Source organism: Ipomoea nil, unplaced genomic scaffold (genome assembly GCF_001879475.1).
Source record: "Ipomoea nil cultivar Tokyo-kokei standard unplaced genomic scaffold, Asagao_1.1 scaffold1361, whole genome shotgun sequence".
Taxonomy (NCBI): Eukaryota; Viridiplantae; Streptophyta; class Magnoliopsida; order Solanales; family Convolvulaceae; genus Ipomoea; species Ipomoea nil.
Genome location: NW_017617789.1, coordinates 99,612 through 116,109, shown reverse-complemented (window position 1 = coordinate 116,109; position 16,498 = coordinate 99,612). Strand labels below are relative to the sequence as shown.

At 37.4% G+C, this 16,498-nt stretch overlaps 1 protein-coding gene and 1 pseudogene across 3 annotated transcripts; one reads left to right on the top strand and one right to left on the bottom strand.

Annotated features, from left to right (window-relative positions):
• The first annotated feature begins 1,779 nt into the window (after window positions 1–1,779).
• Window positions 1,780–14,549, top strand: LOC109185905. Of its 3 annotated transcripts, none has more exons than XM_019335883.1 (2): window positions 1,780–2,428; window positions 12,835–14,549. In XM_019335883.1, the coding sequence occupies exons 1-2, from the start codon at window positions 1,835–1,837 to the stop codon at window positions 14,404–14,406; spliced, it is 2,166 nt and encodes a 721-aa protein (XP_019191428.1). In that variant the 5' UTR covers window positions 1,780–1,834; the 3' UTR covers window positions 14,407–14,549. The 3 variants fall into 3 exon arrangements, with proteins under 3 accessions (XP_019191428.1, XP_019191427.1, XP_019191429.1); XM_019335882.1 differs by having other exon boundaries at window positions 1,780–2,459; window positions 12,842–14,549; XM_019335884.1 differs by lacking the exon at window positions 12,835–14,549 and adding an exon at window positions 2,502–4,068 and having other exon boundaries at window positions 1,786–2,462.
• A 434-nt stretch (window positions 14,550–14,983) lies between these two features.
• Window positions 14,984–16,026, bottom strand: LOC109185801 (annotated as a pseudogene).
• Window positions 16,027–16,498: the final 472 nt, after the last annotated feature.

The window sequence follows — 16,498 nt, the reverse complement described above, 5'->3', positions numbered from 1 at the left end:
ATATTTTAAAAAATAATTAATTAATCTTTACTAATTTAAATCTAAATGAAATCAATTTTATTTAGAGTTAATACCCAAAATCGTCCTCGACTATAGTGGTTTTTCTCAATTTCGTCCTAAACGACTTTGGTGACCTAATATCGTCCCAAACTTTTGTGTTTTGCTCAATTTAGTCCTCCATTTGTTATTCCGTCAAATTGGTGTTAAATAAAGGGACAATTCAATAATGTCAATATTGATCTCTTTTTACTTTCAACTTGTGAAGTGCGAAATTCCTCTTTCTTGTACGAATTACACCCAGAATTACTCCCGGACCTGCAAATAAAATTTTATATTCTCAGTTTTAGGAGTAATTCGTAAAAAAAAAAAAGGGATTTCGCAGTTCACATGTCTATGAGTAAAGAGATGCCAATATTAAAATTACTGAATTGTCTATTTATTTAACACCAAATGGATATAATAACAAATGAGGGACTAAATTGAGCAAAAACACAAAAGTCTGGGACTAAATTGAGCGAAACACAAAAGTCTGGGACGATATTAGGTCACCAAAGTCGTTTAGGACGAAATTGAGAAAACCCACTATAGTAGAGGACGATTTTGGATATTAACTCATTTTATTTATTATATCATTCCTCCAACCCTAAGGGCCCCCCACACCCCGACCCGACAGATAGAGCATTTTGAGAACCCCATAGGCTAGACCTTTGCTCAGGTGAGACTCAATCCCTGTTCATTCTTCCAAACTTTCCCCTCTATGACCAGTTGAGCTGCCCATGCGAATTTATTTATTATATCATGACTCTAATATATACTGTCTACATATATTATTACCATTGAAAAATATTAAGAAAATATATTGTGGATACATGGGCATTGTAATAATGAAGTTATATATAGATAGATTAGATTTAGATATTAAAAAAAAAAGAAGATCTAGATAATATTGATTAGTAAAAATATAATATTTGTTATCCAATAAAAATATCATAATTTTTACTAAAATGATGTACATATTTATTATGTGGTAAAGTTTTAAATTTGTGTATTATATATTTTTTTTATCAGTTTTAAATGTGTGCCAAGCGTGCTCAATAAAAAAAAATTCATTTTTAGTCCCTTGACTATTATACATGCATCAAATTTGGTCATTCACTATTAATAATTTCAAATTAGGTGCATGACTATATAATTTGTATCATATTTGATCCTTAACTATAAATATTTTCAAATTAGGTGCATGACTATACAAATGTATCACATTTGGTCATCCCGTCTAATTTTATGGCCAAGTTTCCTGTCAACTATTGTTGGAATTTTAACAAAAAAATAATATATTCTAATTAAAAGAGTATTTTTGGCTAACTTTTGTCAAAAAAAAAATAATTTTCTCGTTGAAATTATGAAAACAATTAGGCGAAAATTGGACGATAGAATCAAATGCGATACAAATTACAAAAGTCATGCACCTAATTTGTAAATATTAATAGTTAAAAACCAAATTTGATATATATAAATAGCTGAAGGACCAAAAATAAAATTACTTGGTGCTCAATTGATATTTCTGTGGCAATATTGTAATAAAGTTAATAATATTTTTAAAAATTTGTGTATTTTGTGTAATTGGCATAAAAATAGTTGCATAAAATTAGGGTTTCTACTCTTTCTAGACTCTAGAGTCGTTATCACTTTCAACATCTAAATTACGGAATATATGCGTACGCCGTTATCTTTTTTTTTTTTTCTTGGAGGCTACGCAACTTCGTACTTTATATTCGCCACCCACAATTCTTGTTTTCTCACTCTCATCCTAATCGCACAATTCCGCACTATAATGGCTCCAATTCAACTCCTCGGTCCACCTGAGATCGACCGTGCCCAGCTTCCCTCCGTCGCCGATCACGGCGGCGAAACCAACACTCCACCCATCGATACCCATGTCGCCGATTTGGCAACCAAAACCCAGGGGATTAAGCTCGACCCTAGCCGCCCTTTGATGGGTTTCACCGAGAATTGCTCTGCCACATTCCTCTCCTCCGGCAACCCCTGCTTGGACTTCTTCTTCCACGTGGTTCCGGACACGCCGCCGCAGGATTTGATCGGGCGGCTGGATGTGGCGTGGGCCCACAATCCCTTGACCACTCTGAAGCTGATCTGTAACCTGAGGGGAGTGAGGGGGACCGGCAAGTCCGACAAGGAAGGGTTCTATTTGGCGGCGCTTTGGCTCCACTACAACCACCCCAAAACCCTCTCTGGTAATCTCAAGGCCCTTGCTGAGTTTGGGTATTTTAAAGATTTTCTTGAAATTCTGTATAGGATTTTAGAAGGACCCTATGTGAGGAAATTTGAGAAGGAGCAGAGAATGGAGAAGTCCCGCCAGAAGATGCTTCGTCGATTCAATTACCCGGAATACGATGAAGATGATGAGAATGATGATGAGGAAAATGAGGAGGAGGAGAAAATAAAGGAGAATTCGGCTGAATTGATGTCTGAGAAGGATGAAATCATGAAGGATTCGGAGGAATTGATGTCTGAGAAGGATGAAATCAAGAAGAATTCGGAGGAAACGATGGCTAAGAAGGAGAAAATCAAGAAAACTCCAGAGGAATTGATGGCTGAGAAGGAGAAAGCAAAGGCTGAGAAGGAGAAGGCAAGGGCTCTAAGAAAGCAGAGAGAGCTAAACAAGGCAGTAAAGGCTTTAGAAACATACAATACTGATGAAAAATATAGGTTACTACATGACAAAACTTCCGATCTTTTTGCAGAAATGTTAGAAGCTGATATTGAGAAATTGAATTCAGGGAAGCTCGGGGACATCAGCTTGGCTGCAAAATGGTGCCCCACTATTGATTCATCATATGATAAGTCCACCTTAATTTGTGAGAGCATTGCAAGAAAATTATTCCCTAGGGATAAGTACATGGAATATGAGGGCTTAAAGGAGGCCAATTATGTTTATAAGGTGAGGGACAGACTGAGAAAACAAGTTCTTGTGCCTTTGCACAAGGCATTGGAGTTGCCCGAGGTGTATATGAGTGCCAACCAATGGAACGTGCTGCCTTACAAGCGGGTAGCCTCGGTTGCAATGAAGAACTACACGAAGAAGTTTTCGAAGCATGATAAGGAGAGGTTTGGTGAGTATCTTAAGAAGGTGAAGACCGGGGAGGCAAAGATTGCAGCCGGGGCATTGCTTCCTCATGAGATCATAAAATCATTGGAACGTGCAGCCCCGGAGGAGGCAGAAGTTGCAGAGGTTGCCGAGCTACAGTGGAAAAGAATGGTGGAAGATCTTGGCAAGAAGGGGAAGTTGAGTAATTGCATTGCTATATGTGATGTGTCTGGGAGTATGTCAGGAATACCTATGGAAGTCTGTGTGGCATTAGGAATCTTAGTTTCTGAATTAAGCGAAGAACCATGGAAGGGAAGGCTGATCACTTTCAGTGCAGATCCTCAGCTTCAAAAAGTCGAGGGTGAAACCCTGTTGGAAAAGACTGAATTTGTCAAAGAAATGGACTGGGGTGGGAACACAAATTTCCAGAAATCGTTTGATAGGATCTTGGAGATGGCAGTGGAGGGGAATCTGAGCAAGGAACAAATGATTAAGAGGGTGTTTGTTTTTAGTGACATGGAGTTTGACCAGGCATCAGAAGATCCTTGGGAGACTGATTATGAAGTGATACAGAGGAAATTCAGGGAGAAGGGCTTCACAAATGTTCCAGAAATTGTGTTCTGGAACCTCAGATCTTCAAGGTCCACTCCTGTTGTGGCCAACCAGAATGGTGTGGCTTTGGTGAGTGGGTTCTCCAAGAATCTGCTGACCATCTTCTTGGAAAATGGTGGCATTGTGAACCCTGAGGAAGTCATGGAGATTGCCATTTCTGGGGAAGAGTATAAGAAGCTTGCTGTTCTTGATTGATTTTGTAGTGTTCTTGCTTTTAGAGTTAAGAGGAGTTTTTTACTTCTGGGCAGTATCAAGTCGATGGAAAACAATTCTGTTATCTCTAATGCTTTGAACTTTGCTGCTCTGTATAACTATAAAATAGAGTTATTGCCAAATAATTGTGGTGTAGTCGTGTAGATTGAAAAAGAATCCTGGATATTGAATGCAAGACAATCCCTGTATCAGATACAGTAAACATAAATAAACAAACAAAAGGAAATACAGTAAAAACCAACTATTGTTTATGCGTTCGTTGTAAAAATTCTTACGCAGGGGGGTCGGAGCAAAAATTTCTTTGCCGGGCAACTCATGATCAATTCACTAAATGATCAATAAAGATTACATGGGTGGTAATACTTCATAACCAAACACAATATATAACGAAGAGGACTATAGTAATAATCAGTGTTGCAAAAATCGCACCTAAATGCCTATTAATCGATGCAGTAATAATCAGTGTTGCAAAAATCGCACCTAAATGCCTATTAATCGATGCCTAGACGCTACGTGCCAATAAGGCCAGAATTAGTCTCCTCCGCAGCCGGCTAGGCAGCCGCCTAGCCGGCCAACACGTCGCAACATTTGTTTTGCAGTCTCCCCATGCCAATCTTCAGTCCGTTGAAGCACCTTCGCCACCCCACGCGATCGTCGGTTGCCCCCGCCTCCACCTCCGCCAGTCACCGGCTCAGGGTCGATGGGTTTTTTTTCGCACTGGCAAGTGGTAGTAGATCGGTTGCCTCCGCCAATTGCCGGCTTAGGATTGCAGGCTCAGGGGGTAGATGGGTCTCCCCCACTGTTGCCTCTATCAGTCACCGGCTCAGGGGGAAGACGGTAGTAGATCGGTTGCCTCCGCCAATTGCCGGCTTAGGATTGCAGGCTCAGGGGTAGATGGGTCTCCCCCACTGTTGCCTCTATCAGTCGCCGGCTCAGGGGGGAGACGGGTCTCCTCCATCGATTGCCGGCTCAAGGGCGTAGTGGTTGCTGTGCGTTCTCTAGAAATTAAAGTTTCTAGTAGATGAGAATTAGAGACTAGAGAGATGATGAGACTTCGTTTTCAAAGATTAAAAAAAAAAAAGATGATGAGACTTCATTACTTCAAAGATGGGGAAGAATTTTTAGAGCAACATTATCACTTGGGGAAGAATGTGGAGAGAATGTAAGAGTGATTGGGAAAGAGAATGTGGGAGGGGAGAGAAAAAAAAGAAAAAAAAAAAGAAGAGAAAACGCGTCAGGCGCGTTCAGTGCATGCGCCCGTGTGGCACTTGGTTGTGCGCAAACGCGCACAACTTTTGTTCTTGTTTTTTTTTTTCTTTTCTTTTTTCTGACATTATTTCAAACACTTGTAGGCTAATTATTTTTTCAATAATTCTTCTCCACATCAAATATTAACTTTGCTTGAGAGAATTCATAACTCCAAAATAACCACTATAGTGGATGCTCCTAGGGAAGTGGGAAAAGTAATGGGTTTTTGAGAAGTGGGAAAGCAGTGGCTTTTGGAGAAGTAGTGGTTTTTTGGTAAGTGGGGACTCATTAGTCACGCTAGGTGGCAGTCACACACGTCTAAAAAAGAGAAAATTTTAAAAAAAAAAAGAAAAAGAAAAAAATCAATCGAGCGTTTAGCATCTTTTGCAACATTGGCAATAATACTTCAATCACTTTGTGTGGATTATGTCCTAACCGAGGTACATATTGCTCTGGAGTAGATCTAGGCTCAATTCTAGAACCCCATAACCAAATACAGACTAATAAAAATAACTTAAGTTTTGACAAATAATTTAGCCGATATAAATGGAGTAAAATGTGTATCATTTGTACATTTACAATCTCCTCATTTGGTAATTATTTGACAAAATTGAAGACAAATATACTTTAGGGAAAAATAGATAATAAATTGACTTTAATTTGTGGTAACAATTCATCATTATATATTAGTTAATTTCCATATAAAATTTTGCCACTAATTAAGCTTTTATTTTAAGCTACTAGCTTATTTTAATAACAATACCAAACAGAACTTATATCTTATTAGTAGTTTAAAATAAACTATAAGCTCCTAAATAAGCTCCCTGTCAAGCAATAATAGTATAGTTGGTAGAATCTATATCTATATGCATATAATAATAGAAGTGCCTAGAAAGGTTCCCAAAAAAAAAAAAAAAAAAGGACTCAGGGTATTTCTGTAATATCAATCATTTGGACAAAAATGTCATTTAAAATTAAAATTAATTACATTTTTCTTTCATATGGTAATTTTATGTTAATTTCAACTTGAGTTTATTTTCCTCTTTTTATTTTTCTAAAAATAAAACTAATGTGTAAAAAATATATCATTAAAAAACTTTAATTAATATATTTTGAATGACATCCATATTGATATATTTTATTTTTTATTTTTAAATAAATCTATAGGTACATAGAGTCATTACATTAGTGTAATATTTATATACATTAAGCTTTGTTTAGTAACATATATAAATAACATTATGAACCTACTATAAAATGAATAGAAATACATATACTTTCAAAAAAAAAAAAAAGAATAGAAATACATATGAAGAATTTAGTTTAGGATTTTTGGACATTACAACTTATGTTTATAGACATATAGAATAAATTTCACTTTTAGTCCACTGACTATTATACATGAATCACATTTGGTCATTGACTATTAAAATTTTCTAATTAGGTGCATGACTAAATAATTTGTATCACATTTGGTCCTGCTATCCAATTTTTCAGCCAACTATTGTCGGAAGTGCTCTTTCTGGAATAAGTAAATGCATGCAATATTCTCATTCTAGAAGTGGTCATTCTGGAAGAAGCAAATGCAACACTTTTGGCAATAGTTAGCTTGGAAATTGGACGACAAGATCAAATGCGATACAAATTACATAGTCATGCACCAATAAAATTTTAATAGTCAAGGACCAAATGTGATTCATGTATAATAGTCAAGGGACAAAAAGTGAATTTTTTTCTAAATATTATAAACATAGTACGAGATGAATGTTATTAAACATGATGCGCCTATAGCAAGGTTGCAAAACACGTTAGGCGCCCCGTAGGCGCCGAGGGGGCGCCTAGCGCCTACGACGTCGATTATTTATTTATTATTTATTTATTTTTAATGTTTACACGAGATTGCATTTGAGTATAGTATTGCACGAGATTGCATAATGAGAATGTTTGTGTAAACAAAGAAAATTGAATAATATATATTAATATTCAAAGTTCTGATTTACATATCAAGTATCAATGCGGTGTGGGTATATGTCTCTGGATATCCTCTGATTCTTCAATTGGAGCCTTGAACACTCCACCATTGAAGGGCCTCCGGGTTTCAAGTGGCTTGATCTTCAAAGAAGGACTTGTATATATAGCTTGTTCTTCTTGAAGGGCCTCCGGGTTCAAATGGCTTGATCTTCAATGGAGGTTTGGATCAATAGGCATAGGCATGATCATTATGGAGGAGAGACTTCTACTTTCAGTATCACATTTTTATTGTGATCCTGAATAATATTTTTCTAGATGTTTACATCACTTTTCCTAGGATGTGTGTGATTACATAGAAATGAGAGCTCCTATTTATAGCTGTAGGATAGAGAGTTTTGATAAGCTCAAACTCTTTTGATATTATCTAATTAACAAATTAGATAATATCAATATTATCCAAAATATTTCAAATATATTCAAATATACTAATATTGATAAATAATCAATATTTATCAAAATTTAAGTGTCTACAGTTTGCACAAGATTGCATTTGAGTATAGTATTGCATGAGATTGCATAATGAGAATGTTTGCACTAGATTGCATATTGAGAATGATTACCCAAGATTGTAGATTGAGTATGATTGCCTTAGTTGCATATTGATGTATGATATTTCTAGTTTGCATGATGAGAACTTGAAAGCATGAGAATAATTTCTTATTGATTGATAGCACGAAGTTGCTTGATAAGTTTATGTGTTAGCATGAGATAGGATGGTTATTGAAATGTTATACAGAATTGAGATTTGCTATGTTAAGTATGTGATAGTATGAGCATGTTGTTAGGTTGATATTGTTGAAGTATGTCTATTTGATATCATAGGTTGCGAGCATATAGAAAGCTTGTAGTTTATCTTAAAGTTTGCCTAAGTGTTTGAGATTGCTTAATTTGAGTATGTGGGCAAATGTTTTTCCAAAGTATATACTGTAGTACTTTACAGGGTGGAGTGTGGTTATACTTAGCTTCATGCTAACGGGTGTTTTCTACTTGTCTACTTGTTGTTTTGCAAAACCCCTTTCAGGTGGGCCCAGCGTTTAAGAGTTGTTCGAGTTGGACTAGTTTAGTAGATCTAATAGTCTAAACTCTGTTTATTTTTATGATGTCATGATGATGGATTATAGACTTATGTTATTTATGTTTGGTGATAGGCACCGGTGTGTTTTTTCCCCCAAGTGACTTTAATTAAGTATTTCAATGTTAGTTTGACTTAATGACTTAGTTCTACCCTTAGCCTGTGCAATCACCGTGGAGAAGTGGTTGTGACAGTGACATTCCCACTAGTTTGTTATTTAAGTTTGTTTATCCGCTGCTTAGTTTATCTTGTTTTTTGTTTTAGATATGTAAATAAGTTTAAGAAAAGTGGGGTGTTACAGCCGAGCCCTGGGAGCAAAACCAAGATTAGAGGAGCCCCTCTCTAGAGGCAGCACCATGAGAGATCCAAATTATGCACGAAAAAAGGAAACAAAGAAAATGGACCAAACACAAGCAAAGAAACCAAAAGAAAGATAAGAAACCAGCAACCCAGAACCCAGATTAACTAGGAAAGGAGCCACACTCTTGGCCAAAGCTAGAATCCTCATCAAGGTCAGCAAAGACTTCTTCCTCCATCATATTATCAGTTGGTTCATGGATGGGGGTGGGGGGTCATTGGGTTTTCTCCTATGAAAGGAGCCGCTTGTCTGCTCTGAGTTCTCGGCCTAATTGTATTGGGTTTCTCCGATGAATTCTCTCCTTTAAAGCCGCTTGTCTCTCCATTTTGCATGCCTATGTCGATGGCTCTCTTATCCAAACTGGGGGCATTATCTCTCGCCTTAGAAGAAGAAATGGGTGCGCTAGCGTTTGAACCCAGTGGTTTTTTTCCCGGCGTTTGGACTCATAATTTAGGACCTAATTGGGCAAAGAGAACATTAACCACACCATGGCTACAAAATCTGACTTTGCCCTGCCAAAAGACACCCAACATATGAAATGACTCTTTTACCCCTTATTTAAACGTCTAACTAACGGAAGGACTAATGGTGGAACGATTCTGATAGTCAAGGGTTTAATTCGTCCAAATTAAAAGACGATGACAAAATGTGGAAAATCACAATAGTCGGAGGACCTTTGCTGGAATTAACTCAAAACTAAAATTAAGAGCAAAAGAAACATTTTTTTGAGAAATTGGTGGGGTAAACCGCGTTTGAAAAAAAATTGTCGAAAACGAACAACCGAGTCAAAAGTTATGCATTTGCAAAGTTTTTAACCTAAACTCTATAAAAAAAAAAAAAATTGGCGGTTCGGCCGGCTAGGTGCCCGGCCGCGGAGGAGGCCGATTTTGGCCTTCCTCGCCGCGCCCAGGCGCGATTTTTGCAACATTGGTCTATAGTAATATTTATATACATAAACTTTGTTTTTATGAGAATTATGAACCTACTAATCTACTATAGAGTGAATGTAAATACATATGATGTATATTTAGTTAAGTGTTTATGAATATTAATGTTTATGTTTATATACATATAGAACAAATATTATGAGTATAGCACACAATGAATATTACTAAACATGGTCTGTTCATAGTATACTGGCTATTAACATTAAGCTTTTTTTTTTTTTTTTTTTTTTTTTTTTTTTTTTTAAATTTATGAACATATAGAATGAATATTATGAACCAACTTTAGATGAATGAAAATGCATATAATGTATATTTAGTTTTGTGTTTATGGACACTAAGGTTTGATTTATGAACATATAGAACAAATATTATGAACATAGTCTATGATAATGCTATTAAATATGATGTATTAATTGACATTTGATATAAAATGATGTAAGTTTTGGACCAGGATCCACCATGGAAGGTGACCCTGATCCACCATGGAAGCAACACACGCATGACCTGCATTTACTAAAGAAATATATATATTTTACCATTCTCATTATAAATGTTGTCCTGAATTCTTAATTTTTTGAATGAGGATGGGCAATGCATACCCATGTTCAGACAGTTCAGGGCCAACATTTATACTAGGCCACTTATGTGACATTTATAATTGCTCTATAAGTTACGGTAAGAAATTACAATTTTCTCTTTCATATTTAGATTTTAAATATTTATATTATTATTGTGTAGTACTGTAGTAATAATAATAAGTATACCAACCACCATAACAACAACAACAATAATAATGTAAAACATTTTCATAAATTTGGTAGTTATATTTTAAAAAATAATTAATTAATTCTTAATAATTTTTTTTTTTGAAAACGAAAATATAATACGAAGTAATAAACAAATAAATAAATGCTTAGATTCGAACCCATGTCATCCCATAGTGTTGCAGCGATCATTTTCCAATGCTTTAAATCTAAATGAAATCAAATTTATTTATTATAGAGAAAATTATGCTTTTGGTCCTGTGACTATAGTGGGCGTGTTAATTTCAGTACTTAACTTTAAAAACTAATAATTTAGTCCTGTAACTATATAATTTTTAATACATTTGGTCCTCCAAGCCAAATCACCGGCCAAATGTCGCCAGAAAAATGTAAATCTGATTAAATTATTTACTCATGGGCAAAATGGTCATTTTCTTCTTCTCCTTCCTTGACATGTTGGCCGGAATTGCAGCTAGACACCTGGATTTGTTCTCTTCGTTTCCCCCACCATCGCCGCCGCCACCCTCCGCCTCTTCTTCCATGACTGCTTCGTCAACAAACTCCCAGAATTTGGACTGGATTTTTCTAAAGCGATGGACAAACTAATGATTCCAGCACCGATTATCACAACATCGAAGGAGCCAGACGCGGAACTCTGCTTTGAACCGGCAACACGAAGCGGCACGTATCCAGTCCTACGAGTTTTGTCAGTTCAAACCGAAAATGAGAGCGGTTCATAACCGACAGCAAGTTTGTGTCCAAACAAGTTTGAATTCTAACGTACAAGACAGGCTGTATAATCTTATTTCGAGGAACCAAATGGACGCCATTGCTGTTATGTTTGACGCCATTACTGTTATGTGATTTAGAAAAATCGAGTCCAAATTCTGGGAGTTTGTTAAGCCCGCCTGGCCGCCTCCGCCTTCGCCGGCCGACTACCTCGTTGGAAGCCAAGCCCGACTCTGACTCTGTTGATTTTTTAGAATTTAGATATCATAACCTGCATATTAGACTACAATTTTAATAATTTCGTTCTTTTGTATAGTCCATTGAGAAATGAAAAGAAGACTAGATCTGTACTTTAAGTACACATCCGGTAAGACAATCCATCACCTTCCATTTTCTTCTTGGATGCATTCCAGTGACCAGTGAGCATATTTTAGCTTCCTTTACATCAATGTTAAACACCATGGGAATAGTAAAAGATAGGGAAAGCCTCGATTTGGTCAGCATGGCTCTAATGGCGGCCTCGATTTGCATGTACCGGAGAGAAAACAGAGCTGGAAGAAGAAGAAATGGCTTATTTCGAAGGCGATTGTGCTACCCTTCAGTTCAGAGCGGAAGGTGTGTTTCTTCGCTCATAATCGCCATTTTTGTAGGTGCCGGAGATTTCGAAGGAGAAGAAATGACTTAATGACCATTTTGCTCCCATAAATAAATAATTTAAAAAGTTTATTTTTTTCTGACGATATTTGGCCGGGTGGACCAAATGTGTTAAAAATTGCATAGTTACTGGACTAAATTGTTAGCTTTTAAAGTTGAGTATTGAAATTAACAAGACCTTAATAGTCAAGATCAAAAGTGTAATTTTCTCTTTATTATATTACTGTAGCTAATATATAATGTCTACCTATATTATTAGCATTGAAAAATATTAAGAAAAGATATTATATAAACATGTGCATTGTAATAATAATGATAACAGATAATAGAAGTTATAATGGTAAATTATATGTTTATTTTATTTATAGATAGATTAGAGTGGATCCTCGATAGTACTAAAAAAATTGTGTATTTTGTGTAATTGAGTCGTTATCTTTTTTCTTGGAGCCTACGCAACTCAATACTATAAATTCGCCACCCACAATTCTTCTTTTCTCACTCTCATCCTAATCCTAATGGCTCCAATTCAACTCCTCGGTCCACCTGAGATCGATCGCGCCCACCTTCCCTCCGTCTCCGATCACGGCGGCGAAACTAACACTCCGCCCATCATCGATACCCATGTCACCGATTTATCTACCAAAAGCCAGGGGATTAAGCTCGACCCGAGCCGCCCTTTGATGGGTTTCACCGAGAATTGCTCTGCCACATTCCTCTCCTCCGGCAACCCCTGCTTGGACTTCTTCTTCCACGTGGTTCCGGACACGCCGCCGCAGGATTTGATCGGGCGGCTGGATGTGGCGTGGGCCCACAATCCCTTGACCACTCTGAAGCTGATCTGTAACCTGAGGGGAGTGAGGGGGACCGGCAAGTCCGACAAGGAAGGGTTCTATTTGGCGGCGCTTTGGCTCCACTACAACCACCCCAAAACCCTCTCTGGTAATCTCAAGGCCCTTGTTGAGTTTGGGTATTTTAAAGATTTTCTTGAAATTCTGTATAGGATTTTAGAAGGACCCTATGTGAGGAAATTTGAGAAGGAGCAGAGAATGGAGAAGTCCCGCCAGAAGATGCTTCGTCGATTCAATTACCCGGAAAACGATGAAGATGATGATGAGGAAAATGAGGAGAAAATCAACAAGGATTCGGAGGAATTGTTGTCTGAGAAGGATGAAATCAAAAAGGATTCGGATGAATTGTTGTCTGAGAAGGATAAAATCAAAAAGGATTCGGATGAATTGTTGTCTGAGAAGGATGAAATCAAGCAGAATCCGGAGGAATTGATGTATGAGAAGGAGAAAGTCAAGAAGAAATCGGAGGAATTGATGGCTAAGAAGGAGAAAATCAAGAAAACTCCAGAGGAATTGATGGCTGAGAAGGAGAAAGCAAAGGCTGAGAAGGAGAAAGCAAGGGCTTTAAGAAAGCAGAGAGAGCTAAACAAGGCAGTAAAGGCTTTACAAACATACAATACTGATGAAAAATATAGGTTACTACATGACAAAATTTCCGATCTTTTTGTAGAAATGCTAGAGGCTGATGTTGAAAAATTGAATTCAGGGAAGCTTGGGGACATCAGCTTGGCTGCAAAATGGTCCCCCACTATTGATTCATCATATGATAAGAGCACTTTAATTTGTGAAAGCATTGCAAGAAAACTGTTTCCTAAGGATAAGTACATGGAATATGAGGGCTTAAAGGAGGCAGTTTATGTTTATAAGGTGAGAGACAGACTGAGAAAGCAAGTTCTTGTGCCTTTGCACAAGGCATTGGAGTTGCCCGAGGTGTATATGAGTGCCAAGCAATGGAACTTGCTGCCTTACAAGCGGGTAGCCTCGGTTGCAATGAAGAACTACACGAAGAAGTTTTCGAAGCATGATAAGGAGAGGTTTGGTGAGTATCTTAAGAAGGTGAAGACTGGGGAGGCAAAGATTGCAGCCGGGGCATTGCTTCCTCATGAGATCATAAAATCATTGGAACGTGCAGCCCCGGAGGAGGCAGAAGTTGCAGAGGTTGCCGAGCTGCAGTGGAAAAGAATGGTGGAAGATCTTGGCAAGAAGGGTAAGTTGAGTAATTGCATTGCTATATGTGATGTGTCTGGGAGTATGTATGGAATACCTATGGAAGTCTGTGTGGCATTAGGAATCTTAGTTTCTGAATTAAGCGAAGAACCATGGAAGGGAAGGCTGATCACTTTCAGTGAAGATCCTCAGCTTCATAAAGTCGAGGGTGAAACCCTGCTGGAAAAGACTAGATTTGTCCAAGAAATGAATTGCGGTATGAACACAAATTTCCAGAAAGCGTTCGATAGGATCTTGGAGATTGCAGTGGAGGGGAATCTGAGGGAGGAACAAATGATTAGGAGGGTGTTTGTGTTTAGTGACATGGAGTTTGACGAGGCATCAGAAGATTCTTGGGAGACTGATTATGAAGTCATAGAGAGGAAATTCAGGGAGAAGGGGTTCACAAATGTTCCAGAAGTTGTGTTCTGGAACCTCAGATCTTCAGGGTCCACTCCTGTTGTGGCCAACCAGAATGGTGTGGCTTTGGTCAGTGGGTTCTCCAAGAATCTGCTGACCATCTTCTTGGAAAATGGTGGCATCGTGAACCCTGAGGAAGTCATGGAGATTGCCATTTCTGGGGAAGAGTATAAGAAGCTTGCTGTTCTTGATTGATTTTGTAGTGTTCTTACTTTAAAAGTTATAGCTTTACTTCTGGGCAGTATCAAGTAGATGGCAAACAATTCTGTTATCTTTAATGCTTTGTACTTTTCTGCTCTCTATAACACAATGAAATATACAGTTATTGCCAAATAATTGTGGTGTATATGTTTCCTCTGTCAAGTTGAATTAGTGTCATCATCTTCTTCTGTCTATTTCTCTTCTTCCATTTTCTTATTTTTGGTTCACAGTTTAACTCCCTTAATTTTATACTTGAATGTAACATAAAAAGAGAGGAAACTTGAGAGAGTTGCATAGTGTAATAACACCATTTCAAATAAATCAAAATTAACTGATAAGCTAACTATGATACCAAATAGGGTTTATATTTTTTCCTTTCTTCAAAAGCCATTGATTATAAGCCAGTCCTAGTAACCAACTTGGTGGAGAAGCATAGAAGGGAGAAACCGATGGTGGAGAAGGAGAATGCAATAGCCTTGAGAAAGCAGAGAATGCAATGAAGCCATGAAGGGTTTACCATACATTACTGATGAGAAGTACAGGTTGCCACATTGTCAATTGCCCACATCCAAAACCATCAAGTTTTTACTTTCTTTGGTAAAAGCTTTGTTTTGTCCCACATCGAAATTGTACTAAACAGTCAACCTTCTAATAAGTATGCTATGTAAACTCCATGATTGGCAATTGACAAGGTCTTTAATCAAAACAAACTCAAAAACCAAACTCAATTGCCATTTTAGATCCCACACTAACAACCCCAAAGCATTCTATCATATTATTATTCCATTAATTCATTCATGACAACTGAAAGAACAGGGTTTAACCAACTGAAGAGAATTTTGCTTGGATAAATTGGACAGATTCCTTATCAATCCTGAAAGCTTTGGACAGAACATCCTCGGATATTGCCGGATCCGACCCAAACAACCCATCTGCGACGGTGATCACCCCCGGATTCTGGCTATTGAAAGCCGTAAACATCGTGGCGTTGCCGGCTCCGACGTTGTACATAAAATGGATAAGCCCCTGCGGGATCACAAAAGCATCTCCGCCGTTCAGCGTCTTCGCAAACAGCCGATTCTTCCCGCGATTCCTCGGATCAACGGCCACAAATCCTGCATAAACGGTGCCCTGCACCACCAGAATGAACTCACAAGAACGAGGATGCGTGTGAGGTGGAATCAGCCCGCCCGGTCCAAGCTCCGACCGAACCACCGTGAGCCCCAGCGTGTTCCCTATAGCGTCCCGGGAAACGCCGCCGTCCCTATAGCGTCCAGACCAGAAGCGAAGAAATCGTCCGCCGTCGCAAGTTTCGGATCCTTACACACCCTTCCGTTCATGAAAACTGTATATATATATATATACCAATTAACCAAAAAGTTCAAGAAATTAAAACTGCATTATATTTTACTTATAAGAATCAAAAGAAGAAAAGAAAAGGGTAATATATATATATACCAGCATGCTGAGGATCATTTACTGCAACGCAGAAGTCTTGGAGAGGGCTTGGATCATAAGCATAAGCAACTGAAGAAGTAAAAGCAACAATGCATAAGGTTACTAGGAAACCAGCGGCCATTGTTGTAGCTAGTATGAATATGAGACCATATTCAATATAATGCTAGTATTATATATTCAAAAATTGATTGATATATGAAACACTTCTACATATTTTGGAAAAAAATAGCAATGTAATCACTTAAAATATCATTTTCATGCTAATTTTTTCAAACACTTGTATCATTTTAAAATAAGTTATTATTTTAAACTCGTTATATTTTACCAAACAAAGCTTATAGCTTTTTTTTTTTTAACTGAAAATAAGATATAAACTTTAAAATAAGTTTTACTAAACAAAACTTGTATACATTTGGAAATGATTTTTCGCGATCAGCTTACAACTTCAAATCAAGCTTAGGAGAAAAAAATTTTAAAAATAAAAAAGTAATAAAAATTGAGGTGTTGTTTTCGTCCCGAGCGCAACTTGCAATGATGTGATATATACAATGTAAATTATTGCTTCTTTTAAAATTCGTGTACCATACTTTGTCTCATATAATTATGATTTTTATAATTGTAACTATTG

Excerpts from the sequence above, each read along its gene's own strand:
- LOC109185905 (XM_019335882.1), top strand. The coding sequence starts at position 1,835 with ATGGCTCCAATTCAACTCCTCGGTCCACCTGAGATCGACCGTGCCCAG. Across the intron at positions 2,460-12,841 it reads GGAAAATGAGGAGGAGGAGA|ATGATGATGAGGAAAATGAG; the intron begins AAATAAAGGAGA and ends AAAACGATGAAG.